We start from the raw sequence: 24251 nt of genomic DNA, 5'->3' as shown, positions 1-24251 counted from the left end.
TCAGCTCCAAATGGAAACATATTAGGTTTCCTCTCAACTCTTCCTCTTAAAGGCGCAGCAGGTTGGTATTATTAGCAGACAACTGTTGCACATGCAGCTGCTGCGCTGCTCACCGACCACGTCCAGTGCTGTTTCTAGCAGAGCTCAGGGCCACTATAGGGGGGAAACCATACATTCATAAAAACCATAGATGGTGTAACACTGGACTCACAACCTGTGACATCACGCACCAAGAGTGCTTTTAAAGCCTCTTCTTCTTCTTACTGCAGGCTACCATGTTGTAAATGGGTGGAACGCCCAGACCTGGAACCAGCTGGAACACACCCACTAACTGTCAATCACAGTTGGCTATTTTCACTGATTCACTGGGCTAAAACAGGGCTAATGGAGCAAAAACCAGGATAAACTGAGCTAAAATCAGGGCTAATGGAGCTGAAACCAGGATAAACTGAACTATAACCTGGATTCAACTAGTCAAAACCAGGGCTAATGGAGCAAAAACCAGGATTAACAGATCTGAAACCAAGAGTAACAGAGCTAAAACCAGGGTTATGGAGCTGAAACCAGGATTAACAGAGCTAAAAACAGTGCTAACGGAGCTAAAACCAGGGCCAATGGAGCTAAAACCTGGATTCACTGAGCTAAAATCAGGGCCAATGGAGCAAAATCCAGGATTAATTGAGCTAAAACCAGGACTAATGGAGCAAAAACCAGGATTAACTGAGCTAAAATCAGGGCTAATGGAGCTAAAACCTGGATTCACTGAGCTAAAATCAGGGCTAATGGAGCAACAAACATGAGTTAAAATCAGGGCTAATGGAGCAAAAACCAGGATTAACTGAACTAAAACCTATTCACTGAGCTAAAACCAGGGCTAATGGAGCAAAAAACAGGATTAACTGAGCTAAAATCAGGGCTAGTGGAGCAAAAACCAAGATTCACTGAGCTAAAACCAGGGCTAATGGAGCTAAAACCTGGATTAACAAAGCTGAAACCAGGGTTTTCTGAGCTAATACCAGGGCTAATCGAGCAAAAACCAGGATTAATTGAGCCAAAACCGGGGCTAACTGAGCTGAAACCAGGTGAATTACAACCTGCCAATTAGCCAAAACCAGGGCTAATGGAGCAAAAACCACGATTAACTGAGCTAAAACCAGGGCTAATGGAGTTGAAACCAGGATTAGCAGATCTGAAACCAGGTATTAACGGAGCTAAAACCAGGGTTAACGGAGCTGAAACCAGGATTAACAGATCTGAAACTGGGGGTTTCTGAGCTAAAAACAGGGCTAACGGAGCTAAAAATAGGGCTAACGGAGCTAAAACCAGGGCTAACTGATCTGAAACTGAGGCCTTCTGAGCTAAAACTGGGCTAATGGAGCTAAAACCTGGATTCACTGAAATAAAACCAGGACTAATGGAGCAAAAACCAGGATTAACAGATCTGAAACCAGGATTAACAGAGCTAAAACCTGGATTCACTGAGCTAAAACCAGTGCTAACAGAGCTAAAACCAGGATTAGCGGAGTTGAAACCAGGATTAGTGGCCCATTGGTGGGTTACAACATAAACTTTCGTATGATATTTTGCCTCCCTGTGGTCAGAAGTGTATTGATAGATTGATTAAACTGGTTCCAGTGGCAGTGTGAGATACAAACATGACACAGTAACTCATGGCTCTTTTCCATATAATTTAATTTCAAAAATAAATCTTTGTAATATATCATCATCCATTAAAAACTACAGAAACATTACTGGATCTTCTATAAACAAACTTAAATACAATCTATCATTTGTTCTATAATCTCTGTAATAAAGTAAAAAAAAACCATCAACAAAAAAAAACAGTAAAATATCTCTGTGGACTTTTCTAAAGAACTAAATCCTTAACTTTTCCCTTAAATCTCCAACAGGTCTCTTCCAATAATAGTTCAAATGACTGATTTCTACAAAAGTCAATTGGGGATATATGCAGAAAATATTGTATTTATGGCTTAATTATCACAATTTTTCTTGCATTTTCAGGTTCAGTATTTTTGCTATAAATCATTGTCGGGGAAAAAAAAGGAAAGAAATAAAAACCATATGATGTTTTATGTTCATTATAAAAGGTATTTATATCCCTAAAATTTGTTTTAAGTCATGGAAAGTCAATTAAAAGCAACGCTGCAGAACTTTTATTCAACATCCTCCATTGAGTCATAGTCATAAATGCTGCTAACGGTGCTAGCATTGTGGCAACCGCATGCTAACAGATAACAGGCAAAAGTAAAAAAATGTCCTGAGTGACATCTTCCACTGAATTTTGTATTTCCTGTCAGCGATAGTGTCTCAAACAAATTTTTAGCTTAAGTTAAGTGAGCCAAGCTGAAGTAGCTAGCTGCATGAGCTGATCTCGCTGCTCTAAAGTTCAGTGTTCGAGATTATCACCCATTAAACTAACTACAGTTTAACGGGAGTCATAGTTAATAAGATGTCCAGGTCAATTACCACAATTTTGGTGTTTTTAAGGGACTAAAGAAAAGTATCCCCTTTAGTTAAGACCATAAAATGTCTTAATTACCAACAAAGGGTCAAACTTTTCATCTAAAATCCATTTAATTCATAAATCCAAACCCGTCAGTTACTGTACAACAAAACAAAAATAATCTGATAAATAACATCAGAAATATATTAATGTGATATAAAATAAAGGTGCCACTCTTCAAACAACTTAAATTAATAGATACGGTACATATGGGACAGAAAACATGTTGAAATCTGCTTCATCGGTTGATTCCTGGCTTCTGAAATCTGCAGTGATTTCAGGGTGAAAGGAGGCGGTTTCACCAGACGGGGATGTGGATCTGTGGACCGTTGGTTCTTCCTCGGCGGGAACTCATCCGTCCCCGGTTCCTGTTCCCAGTCCCTGTTTCTGGTTCCCAGTTCCCTGTTCCTGGTCCGTGTTCCCAGTTGCTGTTTCTGGACCCCAGTTCCCGATCCCCCGTTCCCCGTCTCAATTCCCAGTTCCCTGTTCCCGGTCCCTTTTTCTGGTTCCCAGTCTCCGGTTCCTGTTCCCCAATTCCCAGTCCATGTTCCCAGTCCCCTGTTCCCAGTTCCTAATTCCCAGTCCCCTGTTCCTAGTTCCCCAATTCCCGGTCCGTGTTCCCAGTTGCTGTTTTTGGACCCCCATTCCCAGTCCCAACGATAAGAATTTGTCATCTCGCGGTAAAAACGATAAATTCCCGTTGATGACGTTTTTGCTGATTTATGGTTCTAAGTTAAATCGACGCAAGGAAGGATGGATGGATGGATATGAGCCTGAAAGAAAGAAAGAAAGAAAGAAAGAAAGAAAGAAAGAAAGAAAGAAAGAAAGAAAGAAAGAAAGAAAGAAAGAAAGAAAGAAAGAAAGAAAGATAAATTCCCATTGATGACGTGTTTGTGTAACAAACATGGCGGATCTGAGTCATTACAGTTTAACAGTACAGGTGTAACTAATTTAATTGGTTTTTATTAATTCAATTTAATTGGTGTAGTTTAGTAGTATTTAGTATTCTTTTAGAGCAGTGTTTTGGCTCCAGAGACTGAATGTGGTGATAGATTTATAGTTACAAAGGTGGAGTTGAATTGGTATTTTTTTAAATAATTTTTATCGTTATCGGGATAAATGCCAGAAATTATCGTGATACATTTTCTAGTCCATATCGCCCATCACTAGTTCCCGGTCCCTGTTTCTGGTTCCCAGTCCCCTGTTGCTGGTTCCCCGTTCCAGTTCCCTGTTCCCGGTCCGTTTTCCCAGTTGCTGTTTCTGGACCCTAATTCCTGGTCCCCTGTTCCCAGTCCCTGGTCCCTCAGTCCATGTTTCTGGTTCCTGGTCCCCCGGTCTGTTCAGGTCCCCTGGTGTAGTTCCTGGGGGTGTGGTTTTGGGGGTTCAGGTGTAGTTCTGGGGGTTCAGGTGTGGTTCTGGGGGTCCCGGCCCCCCCTCATGTGTGGCCCTGGGCCACCCCCAGTGGGTGCAGGGTTCCCGGGTCCAGCAGCTTCCCCCCCAGCCAGTACAGCAGCCGTGAGTACCAGTGCATCCCCCCCCGGGGCCCCCGGGGCCCCCCGGTGCCGCCGGCCCAGCGGTGCAGCAGCCTGAGGGGGGCGAAGGCCCGGTGGGCCAGCCGGTGCTGCGGCACCACGCCGTAGCAGGACGCCAGCACGCCGTCCACCACCACCGTCCCCTCCAGGGTGAGCGGCGCGAACACGCCCCTCCCCACCCGGACCCCGACCCGGCTGATCCGGGACAGGCGGGGCCCCCCCCGGCCCCCCGCCAGCAGCAGGCACTGCCCCGGCCGGGCCTGGCTGGCGAACACGGCCCTGAGGGCGCCGCGGCCCGGCGCCGCCCCTTCGGAGCAGTTCCCCGCCACGAAGACCAGGTGGGCGGCGGTGAGGGAGAGCCGCCCCCCCGCCTCGGTCTGCAGGGAGTAGAAGAGAGCCGGCAGGGCCGGGTCCCGGTCCAGGAAGGTCAGGACTTCGCTGAACACCAGGTCCCCTTCGCCGCCGCCGCCGTGGCCCGACGAGGCCAGGACCCGCTCGCCGGGCTGCAGGTCGCTCAGGGGCCTGCGGGCCCCGCCCTCCAGCATCACCCAGGCGTCGCCGGGGAAACAGCCTCCGGACTTCGCTGCCACCGAGTGATCTGAGGACGAGCAGACGGGCGGAGACGGTGAGGGGGGAAGAGCAGCAGCAAAGAGCAGCAAAATCTGGAGTAATAAAGCCTGGATTTAGACAAAACCTGGATTTAGACAAAGCCTAGATTTAACAAAATCTGGATTAATAAAGCCTGGATTAAGACAGTCTGGATTAATAAAGTCTGGATTAAGACCGTCTGGATTAATAAAGTCTGGATTTAGACAAAGCCTGGATTTAGACAAAGCCTGGATTTAACAAAGTCTGGATTAATAAAGCCTGAATTTAGACAAAACCTGGATTTAACAAAGCAGCAATTTAAACAAAATCTGGATTTAACAAAGTCTGGATTAATAAAGCCTGGATTAAGACAAAACCTGGATTTAACAAAACCTGGATTAATAAAGCCTGGATTAAGACAAAACCTGGATTTAACAAAGTCTGGATTAATAAAGCCTGAATTTAGACAAAACCTGGATTTAACAAAGTCTGGATTAATAAAGCCTGGATTAAAACAGTCTGGATTAATAAAGCCTGGATTAAGACAGTCTGGATTAATAAAGCCTGAATTTAGACAAAGTCTGGATTAATAAAGCCTGGATTTAGACAAAACTTGGATTTAACAAAGCAGCAATTTAAACAAAACCTGGATTTAACAAAGTCTGGATTAGTAAAGCCTGGATTAGAACAGTCTGGATTAATAAAGTCTGGATTAAGACAGTCTGGATTAACAAAACCTGGATTAAAACAGTCTGGATTAATAAAGTCTGGATTAAGACAGTCTGGATTAACAAAACCTGGATTAAAACAGTCTGGATTAATAAAGCCTGAATTTAGACAAAGTCTGGATTAATAAAGCCTGGATTTAGACAAAACCTGGATTTAACAAAGCAGCAATTTAAACAAATTCTGGATTGAACAAAGTCTGGATTAATAAAGCCTGGATTAAGACAGTCTGGATTAACAAAACCTGGATTAGGCAGTCTGGATAAATAAAGCATTGATTTAGAAAAAGTCTGGATTAACAAAGCCTGGATTTAGACAAAACTTGGATTAAGACAAAGCAGCAATTTAAATAAAACCTGCATTAATAAAGCAGCAATTTAAATAAAGTCCGGATTTAGACAAAACCTGGATTAATAAAGCAGTGATTTAAATAAAACCTGCATTAATAAAGCAGCAATTTAAATAAAGTCCGGATTTAGACAAAACCTGGATTAATAAAGCAGTGATTTAAACAAAACCTGGATTTAACAAAGTCTGGATTAATAAAGCCTGGATTTAGACAAAACCTGGATTTAACAAAGCAGCAATTAAAACAAAGTCTGGATTTAACAAAGTCTTAATTAATAAAGCCTGGATTTAACCATTTAACAAAGCAGCAATTTAAACAAAACCTGGATTAATAAAGCAGCGATTTAAACAAAACCTGGATTTAACAAAGCAGCAATTTAAACAAAACCCAGATTTAGACAAAACCTGAATTAATAAAGCAGCAATTTAAACAAAATCTGGATTCAACAAAGCAGCGATTTATACAAAGTCTGGATTAATAAAGCAGCAATTTAAGTAAGGTCTGGATTTAACGAAGCCTGGATTTAGACAAAGCAGCAGTTTAAATAAAACCTGGATTAATAAAGCAGCAATTTAAAAAAGCCTGGATTTGAACAAAGCAGCAATTTAAATAAAGTCTGGATTTAATAAAACAGCGATTTAAATAAAGTCTGGACTTTACGAAGCCTGGATTTAGACAAAGCAGCAATTAAAACAAAACCTAGATTTAGACAATGTCTGGATTTAGACAAAGCAGCGATTTATTAAAAGTCTGGATTAATAAAGCAGCAATTTAAATAAAGTCTGGATTTAATAAAGCAGCAACTTAAACAAAACCTGGATTTAACGAAGCAGCAATTTAAATAAAGTCTGGATTTAGACAAAATGTGGAACTAACAAAACATGGATGGATTCAGTAGAGCCTGGATCTGAACTAAACCTCATTTTACACTAAATCCCATTTCAAAGCCTGGATTTAACCCAAAGTTTCAAAGGAAAGTGTGCAGAATCTCGGCTCCAGGTCCTGGACTGTGGCCGGGTTTACTTTCAAACGTTTCCTTGGAGAAATGTCCAAGAACAAAGAGTCTAAACATTTATCAGGAAACCTCCCCCCGAAGGGAAGTTAAATAATTACAAAAAACAGAAAAAGAAAGAACACGAGTTGCTCTGGGAATGAAATACCAGCAATTCAAACCCGACAAGAGCATAAAAGCCGACTACGGCATCGATGTCATAGAAGCACTACTGCTCCGAACCAGGCGGACCCGGGACCAGAACCTGCAGGGGGCGGTCCGGGGACCCAAGACCGGTGCCGACCCCGGCACAAAGCAGAAACTGAAAAACTATGAAACTGACTTTGATTTCATAGGAAGTCAAATTAATGTTATTTGCCATCCCATAATTCCAGCCTCATTGCAAAGTCATCAAACAAAAACCTCTATAAAAGTTTGTTTCTTCCCCAGCCAGCGGGAGGTCAGAGGTGATGGTCTCCTAGGTCCCGGTGCACCGTCGCCCCCCGGTGGCCAACCCCCCTCACTACACCCAGCTCCCCTCAGTTGGTCACAACTGTTGCTCAGCTGCCAATAAGCAAAGAACAAAACAAAAAAAAAACAAGAAGAAAACAAAAATACCAACTTGATTGGTTGCCCGTCTGATCAAGTCAAGGACTGGGCCCTCGCAACCCGATCTGGGAGGGAAGAAGACAGGGGGAGGAGGAGAGAAAAGAGGACGGGAAGAGGGAGAGGAAGCAAGAAAAAGAGACAGAAAAGGGAGATCTCAGTTACCACCATTAAAAAAAAACGTGTCAGGACTGTTTTAGTAATATTTCAGCTCCCAGGTCCGTTTGTCTGTTCCCCTTCACAACGGCTGAAGACTAAAGCCTGAATTATAGTTCTGCGTTAAACCTACGCCGTAGGGTACGCGGCTACGCAGGAGTCTCTCCGTAGCCTGACGTGCACCTCCCAAAAAATTTAACTACACGTCGAGGCGATGCGGACCCAACACAGACCGTGAGGGCTGTGATTGGTTCGCTTGGTAGCAACGCATTTCCGGTTCCGGTTCGTGAAGCAGTCGTGAACTTTCAACACTCTTTTCTTCGTGTGTGTGATTTTTTTGGGTTGTTTTGTTTTTTTGCACAATAGTTGTGCTTATCTCTTTGATTCACTGTGACCGGAAAAACCGCAAGCTAAACAAAAGTATCAACTAGCGCTCTAGGGGGTACTGCACCGCGGAGAAATGGAGAGACGAAGAAGTACGAAGGGTTCACGACGGCGTTACGGCAACGGCGTAGGCTCTGCGTTGGTTTAACGCGGAACCATAAATCAGGCTTAAGAGACTAAAGCCTGGGATATACTTGCAGTTCAGACCGCGTACGCATCATGGCCGCCACGCGTATCCTGCGTTCATTTGACGCGTCGACCTGCACGTTCTCAAAAAGACACTCGGTCTGATACCAGCTGGTCACAAGTGACGGACGCGGAAGTCGCCGTTTCCTTTGCCGAGATTGCAACCAAAGCAATGTTATAATCTCCTACATCATCCAATGGTGTCATGTTAACTTGTTCGTTGTTCTAATCTGCTACTACCGCTGCTACTATCTACTACTAAATATTTAATCACTTTTCCAACTGTTGCTCTGATTACTGCCCCCTATCGGCCACCGCCGGTACGACGCACTCTCCCCGCATACTACGCAAGCGATGTTGCAGTTGGTGGTGCACGAGAACGGACGCAAGCACCAACAGCAAGTATATCTAGGGCTTAAAGACTAAAAAAACTATTCCTACTTTCACATAAAGACACAGGCCAGGATTCCAGCTATTAAATACAGATAATAACATCCGGAGAAAAGGACGATGGAACAAACCAAACCCCAGAACGACCCCCGCCACAGAAAAGAGCTCATATCTGTTTGGATTCACGTATTTAAAACCTGGACACTCTACAGATCCATCGTACTACATCTCACCATCAGCTCCACCAAGACGGAGAGTTTTTAGAGGTTTTTGAAGACAAATGTTTCGACTTTTGCTACAATTATTCAAAACTAAACTATAAAACTGCTTTTATTTGATATAAATGTAACCAGATGTATTAAACCCTTTCAACTGGAACAGTTCTGGGTTGGTTTGGGAACTCCTCAGGGTGTCCTGGCGCCTCCATGTGGAGTTTTGTGCGAGGACGTAGCTCAGGAAGGATGATTGACAGCTCGCTGGAATCTTCACAGTGGACGGTTTGTAAATCTGGAGTCTGATTTATGATGGTGAAACACCAAAGCTGAGAGCTGGACGACAGGAAGTGGAGTTGTTGTTGTTGTGCTGTCCTCCGTCCGCTAGCTCAGTGGGTCGTGGTCCCGGTTCTGGAGGTGCTAATTAGCGACAGGCTAACACTGCTGAGCTTGGGCCAACCTAAACGTGAGGTTTCCACGGCTGCAGCTCCCGTGGAAGATCACTGAAGTCCAGAGTTGGAGGTTTCCAGACCACTTTCTTGTGGTCTAGGTCTTGTCTCGGTCTCTTCATGTCTCGGACTCGGATCATTGAGATGCCGTTGCACCAAAGTGACAGAATCTGGTGATCAGCAGTTCTTCCTCTTGTTAATGTACAGTTTTGTAAACTATTTGTATTTTGCATCTGATTTAATGTTTTGGTGCATCTGCATGTGTCTGTATTTAATTACAGTTTTGTATTTATAACGGCTTTGTTTGAATAAATATATGAATTTGCATATCGTTGTGATTGATTAAGCATCAGGTCCATTTCAATGATGCTGATATACGGTGTAATCTGATTACTATAATGGTAAACAATGTAATTTCAATCTTTAATATTTAAAATTCAGGTTTCTTCTCCAAATTAAGTCCAATTTAAATCAGTAACATTTCCTATTCAGTACTTTTCTGAGGTGGAGGGGGGTGCTGGAGCTGGTTATTCTGCTAGAGGACTTTGGGACTAGTTAGTAGTCGTGTCAATCCTTAAAAGCACTGGAGTCAATCCTCCAATAGTGTAGAAATAGCGGTAGTGCAGTCGCCACACAGATCTGATCTCAGCTGATGGATGGAAACATTTATAGTGAGTTCAACATCATCATCCACTTCTCTGTGTTATTGAGCTGCAGTTGAAAACAAGCTCATATGGAAACTAGCTGAACCAGGATGATGTTATACAATCACGCAGGATCAGGAAATAACTAGATTTACTTTAGGTCTTGAGCTGAACTAGTCTTGGTCTTGATTCTCTCTGTTCTTTAGACGGTCTTGTCTACTGAAGTCCTGGAAACGAGGGCCGACTTCTTCAAATGCTTCTTCGTCCCAAAGTCAGATTTCTGCAACGTAGACGGACGTAAAGCAGCTACCAGGGGATCCCTGGGAGCCTCCAGAAGAAACCGCCTCGATGAAACCCAAAAGTGGTTTCAAACCGTGAAGGCAGTATTTCTGCAGCCTGATCCGTGACGTTACCTCAGACATCAGCTCTGTGGAGTACCGATGAGGTTATCTCTGCAAGGAAACCCCAAACAACGGGCTGGGCCGACAGGAAGTGGCTAATGTGAGGGGAGAGGAACAGCTGAGCATCTACATGCAAACAGGGAGAGCTTTGACGAGCGGGAAAGAAACAGGCAAAAGATGCAGCAGGTTGTGAATCTTTAATAAAAACTGGTTCCTCCAACAGAATACAATAGAAAGAGCAGCATCTACTGACATCTAGTGGTCAGATTGGAGATGGCAACCGCCTCAAACGTCACGGATCATTCATTAAAAGCTGCTTCAAGAGACACAAAAGTCTTGTAATTCAGCAAAAGTTCATGAGTAGCTCCAGATGAATCAGCTTCAGCACCATAAACCGATAATATCCTGCATTTGAAGTCCGTTGTGTTTGAAAGTGTCTTGTTTCCTGAACGTCCAACATCACCATCGCCTCCTCCTTCTCCAGATTTCCTAGCAGAGATCCTGGTTTGATGTCCTAGATTAGCTCCGATTTCTCCTCGTCTGAAGTTTTATCTCGTTTCTTACCGAGCAAAGCATCGATTGTGGTTGTCATAGTTTTTTTTTTTTTTTAATAAAAGCCAAAGTCCATTTGGTTTTGTCTCGTTTTATAAATATTGCGCCACTTTTGTCCCAAAGATATTCTCCTTTAGTTGCTTGTGTAGGTAGATGCTTCCATTAGATCAGGGATCGGCAACCCGCGGCTCTAGAGCCGCATGCGGCTCTTTAGCGCCGCCCTAGTGGCTCCTGGAGCTTTTTCAAAAATGTTTCACCTTTTTTTTCCTTTTCTTTTTTTCTCTTTCTTCCCTTTTCCTTTCCTTTTTAATCTCGACATTTCCTTTTTTTTCCCCTTTTTCTCTTCCTTTTTTTCTCTTTCTTTTCTCTTTTTTTCCCTTTTTTTCTCTTTCTTTGTCTTTATTTTCTCTTTTTTCTCTTTTCTTCCTTTTTTTCTCTTTCTTTTCTCTTTTTTTCTCTTTATTTCTTCCTTTTTTCTCTTTCTTTGTCTTTATTTTCTCTTTTTTTCTCTTTTTTCTCTTTTTTTCCTTTTTTTCTTTCTTTTCTTGTTTTTTTTTCTTTTTTCTTCTTTCTTTCCTTTTTTTCCTCTTTTTTTTCTTCCTTTTTCCTTTCCTTTTTAATCTCGACATTTCGACTTTTTTCTCAACATTTCGACTTTTTTCTCAACATTTCGACTTTTTCTCAACATTTGAACTTTTTTCTCGAGATTGTAGTTCAACATTAATCTCAAAATTTTGACTTTTTTCTCTAAATTTTGACTTTTTTCTCCACATTTTGACTTTTTTTCCGACATTTCTCCTTTCACCATTTGTCTTCATTCTAAGGTTTATACAAGACCTTTCATTTTTTGCGGCTCCAGACATATTTGTTTTTTGTGTTTTTGGTCCAATATGGCTCTTTCAACATTTTGGGTTGCCGACCCCTGCATTAGATGGTTCCTTCAGCAGGAACTCTCAGTAGATGTTTCCTGTCTGACTTCTGGAGGAGTTCTGGTCCGTTCTTCTGTCCACCGTAGCTTCAGGTCATTGAGGTTTCTACACGTCTCCTCAGTTCTCTTAAAGTCCACCACAACATCTCGACCGGGTTCAGGTCTGGACTCTGACCAGGTCGTTCCAGAACCTGGATTCGTCTCCTGGGGTTCGGGTCTGGTTTTAAGGTTCAGTCTTCTTCTGATGGACTTCAACACCTGACATGTTCGGTGATGTCCTAGATTTGAGATGGAGCTCTTGGGTTTTTAGTTTCCCAGGGTCTGATCTTGGACTGGATCTCCTCAGACTCAGATTCAAAGTCTAAAAATGGTTTTATAACCTTTCCAGATCGATGTGCAGCAACAGTGACTGCGTTTCCATGCATCAATAACCCTTTTAAAACCCGAATATTGGCAATAACCCAAATTTGCACAGCCATGTAAACACCAATAACCCTTTCGAATAACCTGAATTTGCTCATATTCCTGTTTTTAAAAACCCAAATATTACCCCTGGGTTACTCCTTTTAAAACCTGAATATTCGGTCATATAAACGGAATATCCCCATCAAACGGAACAGGAATGTGTTTTCTACGCAGGCTCTGTTTGCAAGGAATCCTGGTCTTTTGAGTCCAGGAAGTTCTTATAAACACGGAGAAACAAGACCAGGAGGAGACTAATCACTTCATAAATGTAATGAAGGATATGAACATTTCTGCATTTGTAGACGGTAGAAAGTACCAGGATAGTGAGATTTACAAAAAGGTGAGCGAAAAGTTGCGCGAAGCAGCATTTATTTGAATTTGGATACAGGAAGAAGAAGCAGAAATGACGCTAATTGCGTCATGACGTTCTCCGCGCGTCGCTGGTTTGATCCAGATATCCCGAATGATTAATTACCATGTAAACGGGGATAACCCTGTTTGCTCACGCATGGAAACGGAATATTCCGAATGTTTCAGTAACCGGAATATTAGCAATAACCCGAATTTTGACTGCATGTAAACGTAGTCCGTAACTCTTCTCTAAGACCATTGCTGATGTCTTCCCCTCTTGGTGTGGGGTTACCACGCACCTGAAGGCTCCAGACCAGAATGTTTTACTTTTTTTATTTTTATTAAGATATGGCACTTTTGGGAAAAAAGTTGCCTGTTCCTCGTCTGAGGTGGATTACGTCTAAACCCGAGACCTTGATGCTGCTTATGTTCCTACTTTTCTGTTTTATTTTGATTTCTGTAAGAGCTGAAACCTTCGATGCTGCGATCGTTCGGACTTCACCCGCAGCTGTCGGCCGCGCCGCTCACCTGACTTGACGCTGCAGTGGATGTGGGCCTTGGACTCGTAGTAGACCCAGTCGAACCCGGCCTCCACGGCCAGCCGGGCCAGCATGGCGTACTTATTCCGGTCGCGGTCGGACGTGGTGATGTCCACGGCGCGGCCCTCGTAGTGCAGCGACTCCTCCGAGTGGTGGCCGTCCTCGTCCCAGCCCTCGGTGACCCGCAGCCGGACCCCGGGCCACACGTTCCTCACCGAGATGGCCAGAGAGTTCAGCTTGTCTTTGCAGCGCTGCAGCAGAGGAGAAACCACAAGAGCTGCAAGATCCACAAACCAATATCCATCTGGACCCAAAAACCGGGTCGGTTAGTCCTGAAAACCAGGATTAAAGGTTGTGTTTTATGCAGTTTTAGTGCCAGATCAGTGGAATCATACTTTTAACGGCCTGGTTCTGCTGTTTTCTGTGGGATGCTGTGAACTAGGAATGGGTGATATATTTTACCGTTCACGATATACCGTCAAAAAAATTCCCCACGGTAAAAATTTGTCATCTCGCGGTAAAAATGATAAATTCCCGTTGATGTCGTTTTGGTGTAAAGCGGATTTATAATTCTGCGTTAAATCGACGCACAACGTACGTGTGCAGGAAGAAAGGAAGGAAGGAAGGAAGGAAGGAAGGAAGGAAGGAAGGAAGGAAGGAAGGAAGGAAGGAAGGAAGGAAGGAAGGAAGGAAGGAAGGAAGGAAGGAAGGAAGGAAGGAAGGGAGGAAGGGAGAAAACAAGGAAAGGAGGAAGGGAAGAAGGAAGGAGAGAGCAGGAGGAAAGAAGGAAGGAAGGGAAAAAAGAAGGAAGGAAGGAAGGAAGGAAGGAAGGAAGGAAGGAAGGAAGGAAGGAAGGAAGGGGGAGAAGGAAGGGAGAAAACAAGGAAAGGAGGAAGGGAAGAAGGAAGGAGAGAGCAGGAGGAAAGAAGGAAGGAAGGAAGGAAGGAAGGAAATGAGTCTGGAAGGAAGGAAGGAAGGAAGGAAATGAGTGTTGAAGGAAGGAAGGAAGGAAGGAAGGAAGGAAGGAAATGAGTCTGGAAGGAAGGAAGGAAGGAAGGAAGGAAGGAAGGAAGGAAGGAAGGAAGGAAGGAAGGAAGGAAGGAAGGAAGGAAGGAAGGAAGGGAGAAAACAAGGAAAGGAGGAAGGAAGGAAATGAGCAAGAAAGAAAGAAAGAAAGAAAGAAAGAAAGAAAGAAAGAAAAATTCCCGTTGATAACGTTTTTGTATTGGTATTTTTTTTATCGTTATCGGGATAAATGCCAGAAATTATCGTGATACATTTTTTAGTCCATACCGCCCATCCCTACTGTGAACACCGTGTTTCCCCCTGAACCAATCACACACTCAGTGCCAGTCACGTGACCCCGGGGACAGAGACAATTGACCCTTTGTCAAGCCCCGCCCCCGTTGCTAGGCCGTTACTATCGCTCCCGTCCACTTCCATTGTAAAAACGGGGTTTTACATCACTTTATTTCTAATTATTGGACCAAAGAAAATCAACAGCAACTACATATGAATAAAAAAACTTGATCTACGGTGTAGTAAGTTGAAAAAAACTCACTACACCGTAGTTTTCGGCAAAAACAAGATCTTTTGATGAGTTTTTTTTTTTCAATTTATTTATTTTTTTTCCTTTTTTCCCTTATAAATATCAACAGTGACGTTCCATTACAGACCTAAATGTGTACTAGTCTGTGCATATCAATAAATATATGTGCAATGATGTGCGTGTCGTATGTTGTTCAATACAACTGATCAGACCAAGCGCAGACACAAGCTGCTCTGATCCAGACGGGTGGAGTTGGAAAAAACTGTCACACAATGTCGAGAGAACGAGACAGATTCAGGACATTTCCATCAGAAAAAAGAAAAAAACTAAAGAAAATGGAAGAGTTTAATGATTCTCTGAAAGGCTTGTTGATAAATTTGTTACAAAAATCACCGATCCGACCGGGTCTCAAGCAGCCGCGGGGCCCCGCGTCGAGGCAAGAGATGATGATGAGGCAGGGGAAGGTATCCAGTATTTTGCTAATTGGAGAGTTAAAATTGCGCATATAGACACCCGATCTGACCCGAAAAACCCAAAAATTTTGCGCGTGCTCGCTACGCTCACGCGTGAGGGTCAAAGGGTCAATTGGAGGATGTTACTTTTGCTAATCTGTGGGCGGAGTTTAGAGGACCTGACTGGTCTTCATTAATCATTCCTGCATCTCTACACTGGTGACCTGACAGTTTAAACCAGTTTTAACCCTTAAAAAGTGGCAGAATGTGAGGTTCAGATCTGCCCGTGTTACAGAGCAGCCGTTCCTCTTTACCGCCTCCTCCTCCGCGCTGCGGCTTCTGTACGTTCATTATTTATGCTTCCAAACTACTTCCTCAATACTTTCTTCTCTGAACCTCTTGAACTCGACCGCTGCTGGTTTTAAACCTTCATGAATTAAATGATCACGTGGTTAAAGGCCGTCGTCTTCTTCTGCTGCACAACTTTAAGCCCATTCAGGATGCGGCGGGCTCCTCACAGAGAGCCATTCTACCGGCGCCGGCGGGTCCCGTCACCCGGGTCGCCCGCCCCTTTGCTGCGGCTCCAGTCTTCCCACAATGCACCCCCGCCGCCGCGGTGTTTGCTCTCTGTGGCGGAGGGGAAGAAGGGGGACTGTGACAGGAACGGGACCTCGCGGCCCTCCAGACCTGGACTCTGGTCAGGGGGAGCAAACAGAAGGTGAGAGGGCCCATTCAGGGCCCGGCTCAACTCCCAGGGGCCCCGGCCGCCCCGGTAGCTCATCAGGCAGCATTGTTGGGGCGGCGGCTCCGAGTCTCTGTCCTGGGTGACCTGTCAGGTGACCCATCGGGCAACCTGTGGGGCGACCTGGGGGGTGACCTCCCAGGTACGCAGTAGTGTTGTTTTTGTCAGTCTGTTTCAGTTTTATTTTTAATTTAGTCTTTGGGTCAAGCTATCATTTTAGTTTTTATTAGTTTTAGTCACGTTCATTCTCCTTTTAGTCGTTTCAAGTTTCAGTCGACTAAAAGTCTGAGCATTTTATTCTTATTTTAGTCAGAATTGTCCAGGACTATTTTAGTCTAGTTTTAGTCAAAGATTGTATTTAGCCAAACCCATTTTACAATTCAAACAAGGTTATCTTATTATTATATTATTGTTACCTTATAGACTCAAGAATACATTCATTCCAGATACAGAAGACTCTAATTTGAGTTTACAACATATTTATTTTTCCGCGTTTCTCCCCATCTTTTTCTTTTTCGACGACACATCGGGTTTTCTTTTCCACGTCTATGTAGGAAAGTGTATCCAAAGATGGATCTTCTTCTTCTCCAGCCCCAGAGCAGATCCCCGTGTTTCTCTATGTAACTTTGTTTTTAATGGACGTTAACTAGAGCTCTGCGTTAACGGCATCATCCTCTAACTCTGCAGCTGCATCTTCTGGATCTGATCCCTGCTGCAGCGACTGGGATTGAGGACTAACGTCACCCAGCAGAACTAAACCAGAGAAACTACTGAAAACATGGACATTAAACCAGAGAAACTACTGAAAACATGGACATTAAACCAGAGAAACTACTGAAAACATGGACATTAAACCAGAGAAACTACTGAAAACATGGACATTAAACCAGAGAAACTACTGAAAACATGGACATTAAACCAGAGAAACTACTGAAAACATGGACATTAAACCAGAGAAACTACTGAAAACATGGACATTAAACCAGAGAAACTACTGAAAACATGGACATTAAACCAGAGAAACTACTGAAAACATGGACATTAAACCAGAGAAACTACTGAAAACATGGACATTAAGGATCTTTGGTAGAACATTTTGTTTCGTTTTGGTCAACAGAAATGAAGACACATTTTAGCAGAGTTTTTATTTTGTAATCTACATTTTAGTCTCGTTTTTATTCCTCTACGATATTGCATTACATATTTAATCATCGTTATCGTCACATGACCTGCATTTTCGTTGCGTCTCGTCTCGTTTTCCTCAGGTGATAAAGGTTCGTTGATGACGATATTTAGTTAGAATTTTCGTTGACGAAAGCAACTTTAGTACGCAGGCTGTTGTTGCGTTATCTTGTGTTCATCTCAGGTCTGTTTTAAAGGTATTGTGACATGAAAAACACATTTTTCTTGATTTTTTGTGTTTTGTTGGGTGTCTTGACATGAATTACACCCAAAAAACAACAAACTTTTAACATTCAGTGTATTGTGTGCTTTCTGGGATTTTCCGCATAACTGTGCAAAAACGGCGCATGTGGTTTGCTGGCGGGCCGTTACGTCAAGGCCCGCTAAATCACCGCCCCCTCCACCCAGCTCCCTGTCTCCTCTCCTCTCCAGTGCACCATAAAGGCTGATTTATGATTCCGCGTTACACCGACGCAGAGCCTACGGCGTAAGGTTACGCGGCGACGCGCACCGTACGCTGAACCCTACGGCGTAGGCTCTGCGTCGATTTAACGCGGAACCATAAATCAGGCTTAACACGGAGCTGTTTAGAGCCTCTTTTGTTCTAATCACCGGAGGAGAACTGCTAAAAAGACCCGCGGCCACTGACTGGACTTAAGATAAGGGGACAGTGCTGCTTGCATGCCTTTATTTTTATGATTGTTTGCTGTGGTTCGCCCTGCTGCTTTTCCGTGCATGCTTCGCCTGTCGCTCCCGGCTCTCTCCGACACCGCTGTGAGCGTATGGCTGGAGGAGGAGGAGGTTTGGAGGAGGAGCGGAGCAATGATTGACAGGAAAGGGGGGAAAGGAAGCATTTTTCACGGGGCAAAAAAACACTGTAATAAAAAGCCAGGAAAAGAGTACTAGAGTGAAGTTTTTCTTGTTACACTCTTTTAGACACATTTGAGGGATGTTGGCCAAGACTTTTAATAGTGTTAAAAGCATGTTAAAAATTATGTCACAATACCTTTAAAGCCCGTCGACGCACCACTGTTGCCTAGAAACGTCTGGTTTCTCCCTGATTTGTCACGTTTGGTTGAGGAAGAACTTTGTTGGTACAGAAATACTCTTAATGCTGGTAACCATGGCGATGGAGTAGGAAATCAGCTTGAACGGCATCCGACCTCTGAACGGTGCTCTTTATCTTTACAGAGATGACGGCGCTGATTATGGACACTGTTTTACTCCTACGGCACTAATATTTGTTTTTGAAATATTAAATGAGAGAGACTTGCAGAGGCCCTAAATATGCGATTATTTCAGGACTTAAAACACAAATTGTAATTTAACTGCGTTGTTTAAATCAGAGCAGATTAAGGCTTCAGATATCCCCACAGTTGATAAATCTGTTAAAAGGAAAGTGGCCACTAACACGCATTGGCCACACGAGGGTGCCGTTTCTCCTACTTTCTTTCCCCATCAAACCTGTTAAACGCATAAGAAGTTGCTGATAAAATGTATTGAAAAATGTAACACATATAAGTTCAGATAAACATAATTAAGAGAGAAGTAAATGTCTTTCTGACAGCAGCTGTTGGATGATTGGATGTTATTGAACCCACTGGTCAGCTGTATCAGTTGTTTGGTTGAAAATAGAACAACGTTTGAGAAAGTAATTTATGTCAAGATCGTAAAGAACAACTAGACACGCCCACTGTGACGTCATTTACTGGTTTCTGCAGAGATGAAGTTTTTCCTCCCAGGTCCCCTGACGTATTTGTGACTGTATAATTATGTAGTTTATGTTGTATACACAAATGTCTGATGTTGCTCTCAATTCTGTATATACCTATGTCTTTTGCTTCAATAAAGTTGAGAAAAAAAAAATAAATACGTTTTTCCTCCTACGAGGCAGCTGGCTGGCCACGCCCCCTTCACGTCAATCACAGTTAACAGTTTTTATCCCGGCTGGCTGATCAATCTCACTTTCTGAACATCTGAAACTTCTGGGGTGTTAAAAAAGAAACAAAACAAACCCGGAGTCGTCTTTGGAGGAATAAAGCGATTATGAGTCCGTACAACTGTAAGTAGATAAAACAAAGAAAAAGAAAATAAATCAAATCAAACAATGTTGTCATTTAAAAAGAAATCACCAGAACTCCGTTTGGCTTGAATGGATTAAGTTTTGATTGTGAAATATTGTAAATGACTATATTTGAAAGTGAGAATTTTCCCCTAAAACGTCTCAGGTTTGAAATGTTCTGTGATAATTTCTAAAACAATGACCTCCTTGTTTAAAATCAGAGAAGTGTTCTGGACCTAAACTTGGGATAAACTTGATATATTGTAATGTAAGTTTTCTTGGGAACCCCTTGAAAATGAGATGGCACATCTCAAGGGGCTATCCTTTAATACATTCTGAAATCACGGCTAAATTCTGACAATAATCCGATCAAAGTCTGATTTGATTCTATTCCGACTTGGATTTATTTAAGACGGAGATGTGAATGCGCGTCCCCGCGGGCTCGTTAAAGCGTTAACCCCCCCTGCCCCCCCCAGGCCTCTCAAAGCCCCCACTGATGCGGCTGCTCATGAATCCGGGCCCATTAAGGCTGCAGACTGGGATTAAACCCTATAAACGTCTTTTTCCATGTTGGCTGTGATAAGAATAGCTCGCGGCGCGGCGGCCACAGATGCCTTTTCACGGCGCTCGGACTGGATGTGGAGCGGCGGCTGTTTTCTCTCTGCGGTCGCGGCAACGAGCTGGACTCCATAAATCAGACCAATCCATTTAGTTGCTTTTCCTTTCAAGGTATCCAGGTCGACGGGGGTTTCTGGGGGAGCGGCTCAAGCCCCAAACCGCTGGCTGCACAAACAGCGGACGCGCGGGCGCCGGAGCGCCTGCATGTGCATGTGCGCACCTTGGAGTTTTCACTAAAAGAAGGAAAAACCTGCGCAGTCTCGATGTGTTATATATAATCCTCCAGCTACGGCTCCTTTTGCACGCAAAAAGAGCGGCCAGTTGCACGAAATGCGAAGTAAAGGTGACAGTGTAACTTCTTGCAGCGTTTTCATGCACAGTGCGTCTGTGCGGCAGGAGCGCCCAGGAAAAGCGCATAAAACTCGAGTGACGACGGTGGGAAAAGGGAAAAGTCCGTATAATTAAGGCCCACGCAGCTTCACGGCAAAAACACAGGTTTTATCCGACTGACGCGCATTTCTGAGCAGGACCCGGTGTTGTGCCAAAAAGAGATTGACTGCCAGAATCAAATTTCTCTCCTGAAAATCGGTCTTTTTACCTGCCAAAAATTGATTGAAGGCCAAATACAGTTAATGAAAGGTTGTTTCTACCTAAATATGATTTGATCTCATTATTGAGCTTCATAATATAGGCTAAACACTAGAGCTCACAGGATTGCTTTTAACTCTTTTAAAGGACCATTACAACACAGAATAGGCATTTTCACCTGCATGTGCGCACCTTGGCGCTGCAGAAAGCGTCGCCGGACGAGTTTTCACTAAAAGAAGAAAAGACCTGCGCAGTCTCGATGTGTTATAATCCTCAGTTACGGCTCCGTTTTTACGCGAAAAAGAGTCGCCAGTTGCACATGCGAAGTAAAGGTGACAGTGTAACTTCTTGCAGCGTTTTACATGAACGGGAGCGTCTGTGCGGCGCAGGAGCGCCCAGGAAGAGCGCATAAAACTGGAGTGACGACGGGGGGAAAAGGGAAAGGTCCGTATAATTAAGGCTTCAGCAGGAGTGAAGAGGGCTATTTTTACACGGCGCTGCGAAAACAAACAGAAAAGTAACAGGGAATAGTAAAAGACAAGAGGGAGGCTGTCTGCCGAGGCTCGGGGCTCATAAATTGTGAGCTGCAGCGGGGACGCGCGGCGCGCTCACGGCGCGCTGCAAGAAATGTCAGGCTGCCATAAAGATGCTCTGCTCTTCATCTACCTCACAAAAACAAACACAGTTTTAAAGTTTACACCCACAAACTATATGTCCAAGACAGAAATAATAATAATTTATCAGGAAATCGTGTTTTTGATGAAGGTGAAGATCCGATCATATTTACCGCAGATGCAGAACATCGGTTAATTAACTTTTGTGCTGCGTTATTTTAATACAAATTCAGCATTTCAGTTTGTTTCATAACATTACAAAGTGAGGCTTGTGCGCAAGTTCTGTTTTCAGTCTCTCAGGTCGACATCAGGCATCGGCCGACGCGTAAAAGTTGGGCGTGTTGGAACGGAAACCAAATCCACTGCGTTTCGTATTACTTAAGTTTAAGTTAATATTTCTGAAAGTTCTCCCAGATATTGATTCTTTTTTTTAAGTCTAGGACCGTCTTGTTTATAGTTTAGCAGATATGTCAGGAATCACCCAACTCCGCTAATAAATCGATGTTTAATCCAATATCCGCTGTTTATGTACAGCTTTATTTACACAACACTTCCAGCTGAGGTGATAACAACGAGCCGTCAATCACGGGGCGTGACGGGTCTGACCTCCATCACGTGACCCGGTCTCGTGCCAAAAAGTGATTGCCTGCTAGAATCTGATTTCTCCCCTGAAAATGGGTCTTTTTACCTGCCAAAAATTGATTGAAGGCCAAATACAGTTAATGAAAAGTTGTTTCTGCCTAAATATGACTTGATCTCATTCTTGAGCTTCATAATCTGAAAATCTGACGTTTTAGCGCTGTCACTCAACGGGCTGCTGTGCGCGCTCCCGCGGCCAGAAATGAGAAGAAATCAGATTCTGGCAGGCAATCACTTTTTGGCACGACACCGGATCCTGCAGAAACGCGCGTCAGTCGGATCAAACCCGTGTTTTTGCTGCGTGGGGTGAAAGAGCGACAAGTGGGCTGATGGTGGAGCCTCCAACCCTCTGAGATCGAGTTTACTCGAGGTTTGAAGGGACATTTCTTGCAGCGTGCACGCAGCCAGGTGACAGCCCGCGGGAGCGCGCCTCCTCACTCCCCACGTGGGTGTGTGGACACGGACTCACCCGCGGGGAGGAAGCCCGCGGTTTCCAGGCCTGGATATAAATACTTTATTCCTGGGGAAATAAGGGAGTCAAATAAATTCCACGGCGGCCACATCAACGAGCACGGACGGGAGCGGGAACGCGCCCGGCGGCGCTGAAAGCGGCTGAACTTGAGCCGAACCCCCGAAACCAAAACACGACGGCTCGGGACGTTTTTCCACCCCAAAAACACGACGGAACACAGAGGACGCAGTGTGTCGGACTGACCGCGACGCTTTTCGTTCACGCGTGAAGCCGTCACCTCCACGCACGGCCCTGCGCGCCCCCGCGGGTCTGGGGAGAATGCGCGCTTCTGTCATCCGCAGGAATAAAAAACTCCACGCACGAAACTCGAGCCGTGGCGTCAGCTAAAGTTTGAGAACTAAAGGTTTGAGGAGGCTGAGTGTGTCCACGCGTGTCGGTAGGATTGCCACCTTTCAGAAGCAGAAATAAGGGACGCCCCGATTTCAGCAGCGCAGGCGCCGAAAAAAAGGGATATCCCGAAAACTTCTAAACATAGAAATGTTTTTATTTTATATGAAAAAACTAAATGCATTGATTTAAAGTTTAAAGTGCTTTAATAGCATTGAACTTGCATGACTGTATAGACAACCATAACTGAAATGCCATGTTTCCACATCAGCCCAGATGTAGAATATGCAGGCGAATGTTTTTTTTGGCAAATGTAAATCAAGTTAGCAAGTTTTAAAGGATGAAATTATTTGTTTTGTTGTTGTTTTTTTTTAACTTCTCATGAAGTGTTATTTCTTTTTTTTTTTTTTATATGTAGCCTACACAAATAAAATAAATCAAATCAAAAGGTCGGGAAATTAGAATATGGTGTAAAAGTTCATTTATTTCAATAATACAGCTTAAAAGGCGAAACTGATTACATCGTCTCATTGCATGCAAAGCAAGATGTTAAACCTTTGTTATAATTTTGATAATTGAATTGTTTAGAGATTTTTTATTTGGGGTTTTCATAAGCTGTGAGCCATAATCACCAAAATTATAACAAATAATGAAATTGATTATTTTCTGTATAAAAATTGAATTTGCTTGAAATATCTAACTTTTCATAGTGGGAAATAATATATTTGTTTCACCTTTAGTTGAATTTACTGAAACACATGAAGTTTTGCAATATATTCAAATGTTCCGACCTTCACCTGAATATTATGACATCAATAAATAACAGCATATGTCCGTATTGGTTCAATACGGAACGCAACTTTTAATTCCCATAACAATTCCGTGTTTTAAGGGCCATGGCAACCCCGGGTTACCTGCGTCATCATGCGGTCTGCACCTGTGTTCTCCTCATCCTTGAAGATGATGTCGGGGTTGTAGTTGGCTGTCAGCTCCTTGAAGCGCTCGGAGCTGCGGGTGATCTTGCCCTCGTACCTCCCACTGGCTCCCAGCGTCTTCTCGGCCACGTTGGGGCTGAACTGCTTGTAGGCGAGCGGCGCCAGCTTGCGCGGTGCGCGGCGCCGGCCGTGTCCGCGGCCCGGCCCGCAGCCCTGCAGCCCCGGCGGCAGCAGCAGCAGCAGGCAGCCGGCCAGCAGCGCCGCCAGCCCGGGGAGCCGCATTCACCTGGCGTCGGTTCCCCCCGGTGGGTTGACTCAGGCTGGGGCAGCAGCAGGACTCGCCATTCCCGGCGCGTAAAAGCGGCCAACCCGTCCTCTGCGAGCGCACGCCGGCGCACTGGCATAAATAGGCATGCGGGGTTTGTCTTGGCTGGGGGGTTCAAAGCCCCTCCGGGTGGGAGCCGCGGGACGACGCGCTGCGTGGGCCGGTCGGAGGGAATGTCACCGACCCGAGCAGATGAGGCGCAAGCCGCGCCCCGCCGGCCCCGCCGGCCCCGCCGGCCGCGCCCCTCCCACCGCATCTGTTTGCTGTCTGCCTCGGGGACGCGCGCTGCTGCGGTCCTGTCGGACCCGGAGCAGGTGCGCGCCTCGGAGACCAGGGGGGGACATCCGGGTACCACAGCTGAGGAGAGGTGCAGTTCCCGGGACGGTCGCTAGGGGGCGGGGCGTGGCCCCCAAACCCTACATATGATTAAAGGGGCTTTAATATCCGTAACTCTGCAGAGTTACGGAGTCCCCAGAAACATCTGGGTCGAAGGACGAAACCCGGAAACATCTGGATCGAAGGAGGAAACGCAGAAACATCTGGGTCGAAGGAGGAAACGCAGAAACATCTGGGTCGAAGGAGGAAGGAGGAAACCCAGAAACATCTGGGTCGAAGGAGGAAGGAGGAAACCCAGAAACATCTGGGTCGAAGGAGGAAACCCGGAAACATCTGGGTCGAAGGAGGAAACCCGGAAACATCTGGATCGAAGGAGG

At 44.5% G+C, this 24251-nt stretch overlaps 1 protein-coding gene across 1 annotated transcript; it reads right to left on the bottom strand.

Moving 5' to 3' along the window:
• Positions 1-3959: 3959 nt before the first annotated feature.
• Positions 3960-23654, bottom strand: LOC133425420 (indian hedgehog B protein-like). The gene is made up of 3 exons (XM_061716270.1): positions 23193-23654; positions 12963-13224; positions 3960-4654 (listed from the first exon to the last, which is right to left on the bottom strand). Exons 1-3 carry the CDS (start codon positions 23493-23495, stop codon positions 3960-3962), a joined length of 1260 nt encoding a protein of 419 aa, XP_061572254.1. The 5' UTR covers positions 23496-23654.
• Positions 23655-24251: the final 597 nt, after the last annotated feature.

This window comes from Cololabis saira, chromosome 24 (genome assembly GCF_033807715.1).
Source record: "Cololabis saira isolate AMF1-May2022 chromosome 24, fColSai1.1, whole genome shotgun sequence".
Classification (NCBI taxonomy): domain Eukaryota; kingdom Metazoa; phylum Chordata; class Actinopteri; order Beloniformes; family Belonidae; genus Cololabis; species Cololabis saira.
Note: the sequence above shows the minus strand (reverse complement) of the source record. Positions and strands in the feature narration are given on the sequence as shown.